Source organism: Hirundo rustica, chromosome 4 (assembly GCF_015227805.2).
Source record: "Hirundo rustica isolate bHirRus1 chromosome 4, bHirRus1.pri.v3, whole genome shotgun sequence".
Lineage (NCBI taxonomy): Eukaryota > Metazoa > Chordata > Aves > Passeriformes > Hirundinidae > Hirundo > Hirundo rustica.
The window spans coordinates 49352306-49360150 of NC_053453.1; the positions used below are offsets into that span (position 1 = coordinate 49352306).

At 52.6% G+C, this 7845-nt stretch overlaps 4 protein-coding genes across 4 annotated transcripts; 2 read left to right on the forward strand and 2 right to left on the reverse strand.

Moving 5' to 3' along the window:
* The first annotated feature begins 2885 nt into the window (after positions 1-2885).
* LOC120752161 (histone H4) lies at positions 2886-3297 on the forward strand. The gene has a single exon (XM_040062846.2). It carries the CDS (start codon positions 2921-2923, stop codon positions 3230-3232), a length of 312 nt encoding a protein of 103 aa, XP_039918780.1. The 5' UTR covers positions 2886-2920; the 3' UTR covers positions 3233-3297.
* Positions 3298-3348: 51 nt separating this feature from the next.
* On the reverse strand, positions 3349-4499 carry LOC120752137 (histone H3). The gene has a single exon (XM_040062820.2). The coding sequence runs from the start codon at positions 4462-4464 to the stop codon at positions 4054-4056; it is 411 nt and encodes a 136-aa protein (XP_039918754.1). The 5' UTR covers positions 4465-4499; the 3' UTR covers positions 3349-4053.
* Positions 4500-5255: 756 nt separating this feature from the next.
* On the forward strand, positions 5256-6371 carry LOC120752138 (histone H3). Its single transcript, XM_040062821.2, has one exon. The coding sequence runs from the start codon at positions 5260-5262 to the stop codon at positions 5668-5670; it is 411 nt and encodes a 136-aa protein (XP_039918755.1). The 5' UTR covers positions 5256-5259; the 3' UTR covers positions 5671-6371.
* Positions 6372-6422: 51 nt separating this feature from the next.
* LOC120752162 (histone H4) lies at positions 6423-6816 on the reverse strand. The gene has a single exon (XM_040062847.2). It carries the CDS (start codon positions 6797-6799, stop codon positions 6488-6490), a length of 312 nt encoding a protein of 103 aa, XP_039918781.1. The 5' UTR covers positions 6800-6816; the 3' UTR covers positions 6423-6487.
* Between the last annotated feature and the right edge of the window lie 1029 nt (positions 6817-7845).

Here is a 7845-nt window from a genome sequence, read left to right on the forward strand (position 1 = left end):
AGTTAAAAATTCGAAGAGTTTTTCTGCCTCTTTTCATCTGTATTGCTTGCAATGCTAGGAAAAAATGTATCCATTAAGCAGCTCTTACATTACTTTAGTTTGCATATTATTATACCCATTATGACAGTTGATGCAAATAGAGATATGGATTTAAATTTCCACTTAAGCGCTCTAGAAAATCATGAGCAGCTTTGAAGTTGGTTGTAATACACTGATGCAATGATTTACTTTTTACTGATTACATACACTCTTGTGCAGTCATGGTGAGATATTGCCTTATCGTAATAAACAAATGCAATCGCCTTATTATAGTTTAATGAGGAATTAGGGTTACTGTCCTAATAAATGCACACTTGAAAGGCTATAGATGTTTATTTTTTTTTAATGGAGCCGAGTTTTGCAAAGATTTCCTTTCTCATTTAACCCCTAGTGCTGTGTGCTTAAATTCATGAGGGAAATGTATCTATAACCTGTGGATTGGACACTAAACTTTGATCCCCAAAAAAATGATCTCCAATAAACAAGAGAAACAATTTTATTAGGGATTGTATTCAGCAGCAAAATTTTCTTTCTTTTCTTTTAAAAATAATTTTGCCTAAGAAAATGCTCTGATGCATGAAAGAACTGAAAATATCCTTGACAGACACACCCATGAAACGTGTCCATGCACACTTCTAGCAACACATAGGCAAGGCAGCCTTTGAGAACTCTTGGTGTTAAATTATATCTGATGTACTACACTTATTGAGGAAAGGGGGTTGCAGTTGTTTTACTTAATTTAAGCTACTGGTCTCAGTCTCTCCATCACCTATCTCTGGCAGAAATGGGAGGGAGGGGATTTTCCAAGTATTGCAGTGATTATACTGCTGCAAGGAAATGTTATACTAGGATCCTCAGTCTACATTTAGGAAGCCTTAGGAATAAATTATTATTTTGACATACCAAAAGCTTTTGCATAATTTCTTTTGGCTTTCTTAAGTAATCAGAATGTTGTTTATAACTGCCTCAGGAAACATAAGTAGATACAGATTTTCAGATATAAGAACAAAGCAGACTGTGGAGCCAAATGGGAATGTTAGGCACCAGCCTGGCAGGCCCACTAGTGACAAATCTTCCACTTAGTCTATAAAGAGTCTTAGTTCATTCTGTTCAGTCAAAAAGCAAGCCTAATCTAAATTAAAGATATATTTTCTGTCCTATTCTGTATATATAAGTGGCATTTTTAAAAAATTTGAAAGTAAAAGGAATTCACAGTGATACTTATAACAAGACATACCTTTTTGACACCTGTAACTGAACCCACAACTATTTTAATTGCATTTTCCCTTGAATTTAGGGAATATTTTATTCCCAGAAATATTTTCGAGATGTTGCCAAGGTTCTCTACATCATATTAAGTAGCAAATTTAAATAAACAGCTGCACAAATTTTAAAGGATATGAAAAATGTTATAGCACTAGGTATGCTGAAAGGACATAATATACTAATAATATAAGAATTGGCAATCACCTTAGGCATATCAGTTCTATTCTGTGCAAGTAATATTTAAAATCTTAACAGATTCAGCTTAGAAATACAGTCTCATAACTCTCTCAGTATTTATTCAGTCACTTCACAAATATAGTCCAACACAGTGTAAGCAACATGTATGACATTTATTCTGCAAAAGTGTGAAACACACGGCAAAATTTCTGGATTCCTTATTGGAATAAATATTGTTTTGCTAGTGTTCATTCCCCAGATGTCGTACAGACAGTTGTTTGTGATATCCATAATGCTTTCTTTCGCTTGCTGCATCGCGGTGTACGGACGGCAGCGGAACTTCTTTCTGAGATCGGCAGCGGCCGGGAGCGAGCCCAGAGCCCCGCGGCCAGCGCTGCCCCTGAGAGCGCTCCGCGGGGCTGGGCTTGGCTGAAAAGGTGGTCCCTTCCGCGCTCTCAAGCAGCTCCTCCGAGCTGCCTTCACGTAGTCTCTGGTCTAAACGTTTCCCACTGGAGCTCCTCACTGACCATTCCCCCTGCCGGTCGAGGCCTCGGTCCCTGATCCCCCTTGCACCGACCTGCCTTCGCTCCGCGCGAACATGAAAGCGCGGAACGCTCCGTGCCGGGACCCCGGCACCACACGGAGGAGGGGGCAGCTCTAGGAGTGTCCGGGTAGACAAAGAAAACGTGAAGCCGCCATGGCCGAATTAAACAAAGACAGCGCTGCCCGGGAAAGGCTCCTCCGCCAGGCTCGCCGTGAGCGGGAGGTGGAAGAGCGCGGGGAGGGGCCGGAGCGTCAAGCGAGGCCCCACATTGGTCGGATTTTGCCGCAGACCCGCGGGGAGAAACGAGGAAGGGGCGCCGCAACCCAAAATGTAGGCTGAGGGCCGGCGGTCCCGCTCTTCCTACTGATGGGGACCCAGAGCTGCCGTGGAACTGTCTCCAGCGCAGAGGGCAACGGTGCGGGACAAGAAAACAGCAAAAGGGAGGCGTGGGCTGGCAGTGGGCAAGGGTAGCGTAGTGCAGCCCGACGTTAATTCGGTTAGAACCTGGTGCTAAAAGGACCAAGATTGTACGATCAACCCCACTGTGAAGCAACCACTTAAGAGTCGCGCCTGAGGATCCTTGTGGGTCCCTTTCCGACTCTCAGAATATTCCGTAATTCCGTGACTGCCAGAAGGGCGGGACGAGGCCAGACCCGCTTGGGAGGGGCGGATCCGCCGGGCGCGTACCTGGGACGCGGCCGGGAAAGGGCCTCGGCAGCGTCTCGCGGCCGGCCCGTGCCAAGCCGCGCGGCGGGGGGAGGGGGGGCGCCGATTGGGGAAAGGCTCGAGACCCCGCCTCCCGGAGCAGTCCTCAACCAGGTCGGACCGCCGGCGATATAGAAAGGCGCGCGGCGATTACCGGCGCATTGAGCTGCGTGCTGGTCGTGCTTAAATATGTCTGGCCGGGGCAAGGGCGGCAAGGGGCTCGGCAAGGGCGGCGCCAAGCGCCACCGCAAGGTGCTGCGCGACAACATCCAGGGCATCACCAAGCCGGCCATTCGCCGTCTGGCTCGGCGCGGCGGTGTCAAGCGCATCTCGGGGCTCATCTACGAGGAGACGCGCGGCGTGCTTAAGGTGTTCCTGGAGAACGTGATCCGCGACGCCGTCACCTACACGGAGCACGCCAAGAGGAAGACGGTCACGGCCATGGACGTGGTCTACGCCCTCAAGCGCCAGGGTCGCACCCTCTACGGCTTCGGCGGCTAAACTCGGTTTTTGTTACTCCTTAGCACTCTTAGAATACAAAGGCTCTTTTCAGAGCCACCCACAAATTTCATGAAAAGAGCTTTAAGTTGCTGATGGTGCGTTATTTCATTCTTGGGGTTGGAGGGAAGTGGGGAGGGATTTCGTTTTTTCCAGGCTTCTGCGAAGCCTGCAGCTGCTTACCCCGCTCCTCCCGCGTTCCTTATTTCCCCATTCATCACCCGCTCAACCCAGACCCGTTTTCTAAAGGGCCAGGAAGGAACCCACGAGCGAGAAAATAGAAGGCGAGCGGGCGGGCGGGGTAGGTCGGGGGTAACGGCGGTTGCCGTAGCCTCTCTGGCGGCACCCATTTTACCGCGACAGCCTGGAAGGGGAGGGAAGCTCCTGAAATGGCGCTCCCCTCTTTGCCATTCGGTGGGCGGGACAGAGCGGGAAGAAGAAACAGCGAAGGGCACCCATTTGCGTCCGGGGAAATGCGCAGCCTTTGCCGCGAGCCCTGTACTCTCAAGTCCTCCCGCCCACCCCGCTTCCAAAGGCTGCCTGTTCTCTAGGTACCGCTCTCACTTACATTTACGCACTGCCCCTTACACCCTCCCAGCACCGGCAGCTTTAGACGGTGGACCCTCAAGAGGATAGCAGGACTGGATACTGGAAAGCCTGCACTGCCTCCACTTATCCTCAGAACTGACACTGCCTTGGGCACTGGAAAGTGCTTGGCACAGGCTGCCCGTACCCGCCCCGTAACAGGGACAACAGCTCTCTTCGGTGATGTTGTGGTGGCTCTTAAAAGAGCCTTTCAGTTTAAAGTTAGAAGGGCAGGACACTTAAGCACGCTCGCCGCGGATGCGCCGGGCCAGCTGGATGTCCTTGGGCATGATGGTGACGCGCTTGGCGTGGATGGCACACAGGTTGGTGTCCTCGAAGAGCCCCACCAGGTAGGCCTCGCTGGCCTCCTGCAGCGCCATGACGGCCGAGCTCTGGAAGCGCAGGTCGGTCTTGAAGTCCTGCGCGATCTCGCGCACCAGGCGCTGGAAGGGCAGCTTGCGGATCAGCAGCTCCGTCGACTTCTGGTAGCGCCGGATCTCGCGCAGCGCCACCGTGCCGGGCCGGTAGCGGTGCGGCTTCTTGACGCCGCCCGTGGCCGGCGCGCTCTTGCGGGCAGCCTTGGTGGCCAGCTGCTTGCGGGGCGCCTTCCCGCCCGTCGACTTACGCGCCGTCTGCTTTGTGCGAGCCATAGTAATCCCCTACCCTTACAGCCCACGTCAGAGAACAGCAGAGAAACGAACCCGGGCTAGAGCAGCGCTCCCAGCTCGTTTTTATATCCGAGCCCTGCCTGTTGATTGGCTGATGGAAAGAGCCGCGCTCAGGGGGACGGTTTGAAAATCCCGCGTTAACCCTCTCTTATGACCCTCTCTTATCCTGAACACTGCTCCTAAATATCTAACCCAGAACAGCCTTGTCTCTTGCTCTTCCCTTTCTTCTGAGCCGACATTTCTGCTTTTTGGCCACTTGCCTTAATTAATTAATTTATTCTCGTAGAGAGAGTAGAATTAAGATTAGCGTGGTGGGTTTTTATCTTCTTCTGAGTTGGGGGGTTTTCTGTTTGTTTTTTCTTTTCTTTTTTTGTTGTTGTTCAATTGTTTGCTTGTTTTTCATTTGTTTGGGTTTTGTGTTCTTTGATGTTGGGTTTTGGAAGACTGTCATTCTCTTCACTAACAGCATTAGATATAATTATATTGCTTAAAATATAAAGCCACAAGTACCATTCGGAAACAAGTTAGAGAAAATGGAACATAAGAAATAGACATTATAAAAGAAAATCATTTGCAGATGTTGCTATTCCTCTAACAAAAGCGAAACAATTCAAGATTTGGATAGACTGAGGCTCGGAGAAGCTTCATTTTTTACCCAATTAAATTCTCCGCTTCTTTGACCAATCAGCGGTGGGGAGGCGGGGCCACCGTGCAAGATAAATGTGCGCGCGGGCGCTGCTATTCATTGTCTCAGAGAGTTTGCTGCAAGGCGCTGTTATGGCTCGCACGAAGCAGACGGCGCGTAAGTCGACGGGCGGGAAGGCGCCCCGCAAGCAGCTGGCCACCAAGGCTGCCCGCAAGAGCGCGCCGGCCACGGGCGGCGTCAAGAAGCCGCACCGCTACCGGCCCGGCACGGTGGCGCTGCGCGAGATCCGGCGCTACCAGAAGTCGACGGAGCTGCTGATCCGCAAGCTGCCCTTCCAGCGCCTGGTGCGCGAGATCGCGCAGGACTTCAAGACCGACCTGCGCTTCCAGAGCTCGGCCGTCATGGCGCTGCAGGAGGCCAGCGAGGCCTACCTGGTGGGGCTCTTCGAGGACACCAACCTGTGTGCCATCCACGCCAAGCGCGTCACCATCATGCCCAAGGACATCCAGCTGGCCCGGCGCATCCGCGGCGAGCGTGCCTAAGTGTCCTGCCCTTCTAACTTTAAACTGAAAGGCTCTTTTAAGAGCCACCACAACATCACCGAAGAGAGCTGTTGTCCCTGTTACGGGGCGGGTACGGGCAGCCTGTGCCAAGCACTTTCCAGTGCCCAAGGCAGTGTCAGTTCTGAGGATAAGTGGAGGCAGTGCAGGCTTTCCAGTGTCCAGTCCTGCTATCCTCTTGAGGGTCCACCGTCTAAAGCTGCCGGTGCTGGGAGGGTGTAAGGGGCAGTGTGTAAATGTGAGAGCGGTACCTAGAGAACAGGCAGCCTTTGGAAGCAGGGTGGGCGGGAGGACTTGAGAGTACAGGGCTCGCGGCAAAGGCTGCGCATTTCCCCGGACGCAAATGGGTGCCCTTCGCTGTTTCTTCTTCCCGCTCTGTCCCGCCCACCGAATGGCAGAGAGGGGAGCGCCATTTCAGGAGCTTCCCTCCCCTTCCAGGCTGTCGCGGTAAAATGGGTGCCGCCAGAGAGGCTACGGCAACCGCCGTTACCCCCGACCTACCCCGCCCGCCCGCTCGCCTTCTATTTTCTCGCTCGTGGGTTCCTTCCTGGCCCTTTAGAAAACGGGTCTGGGTTGAGCGGGTGATGAATGGGGAAATAAGGAACGCGGGAGGAGCGGGGTAAGCAGCTGCAGGCTTCGCAGAAGCCTGGAAAAAACGAAATCCCTCCCCACTTCCCTCCAACCCCAAGAATGAAATAACGCACCATCAGCAACTTAAAGCTCTTTTCATGAAATTTGTGGGTGGCTCTGAAAAGAGCCTTTGTATTCTAAGAGTGCTAAGGAGTAACAAAAACCGAGTTTAGCCGCCGAAGCCGTAGAGGGTGCGACCCTGGCGCTTGAGGGCGTAGACCACGTCCATGGCCGTGACCGTCTTCCTCTTGGCGTGCTCCGTGTAGGTGACGGCGTCGCGGATCACGTTCTCCAGGAACACCTTAAGCACGCCGCGCGTCTCCTCGTAGATGAGCCCCGAGATGCGCTTGACACCGCCGCGCCGAGCCAGACGGCGAATGGCCGGCTTGGTGATGCCCTGGATGTTGTCGCGCAGCACCTTGCGGTGGCGCTTGGCGCCGCCCTTGCCGAGCCCCTTGCCGCCCTTGCCCCGGCCAGACATATTCCACCGCTCCCAACACACAGCTCAATGCGCCGGTAACCGCCGCGCGCCTTTCTATATCGCCGGCGGTCCGACCTGGTTGAGGACTGCGCCGCGGCCGAGACGGGGCGGGGTCGTTGCGCGCCCTTCCCCCCGCGGGCCGGGGCTTTGGCGCCTTCGCTCCCGCCGCGGCCGCGCGCTGCCGGCTCGGGCCCGCCCCGCCGGCGGCCTCTCGGTGCCGATAGGGAGCGGGGCCCCGCCGGCCGCGGGATGCAGCAAAAGCCGGCCAATGGCGGCGGCGGGGCCGGGAGAGCCGCGTTCCGCCCGCGCTCCGCCGCCGCCATCGAGCTGCGCCCTAACAAAGGGCCCGGCTGGGCAAGGGAGAGAGTGGGTGCCGCAGTCCCGGTCCTACGGTAAATGCACCCTTTTCTACCGACGGCTGAGAAAGGGGGATAATGTTGTGCGGTTGGTTTTATTTTGTTTGGGTGTTTTTTTTGTTGTTGTTGTTTGTTTGTTTTCTGTGAAGGTATGCCTTGAATGTTCCACATCTCTGACTTAATGATCACGTGGCTTTGTTGTGTTTATGGGACTTACCTGCTAATGAATATACTGATTTGTGTCTCTTACCGATGTACCCATGAAAAAAATCTGCATTATGTCTGCACTTTTACAGACGTTGCAAGAGTTTGATCATTTTCATGGTCATATTCTTTATTGAAACATAATAAAGCATTTCGTTCCCCATTTATTTCTTCACATTATTTTACTTTTTGGACACAAAATTGATCTGGAAATGTTATTTTGTGCTGGGTTGCCTGTTGGCTCCATCATTCCATTCTGTAGTGACTCCTGAAAGCCTTCAAGCTTTGTGTGCGCACACCTACTTTTACTTTTTCTGCCTAAGGTGAAGTTTACCATGAATTTGAAGGTATTTTTACTTTGTTCTGGAAGGATTGTTTAATAAATGCTATCCCATACTGTTACTCTGTACTATATTTCTTGGCAGGAGTTTTCCTCTGGTTAATTATACCTGTGCGCAGGGCACAGGTTTGTCGGCTTTTTGCTGA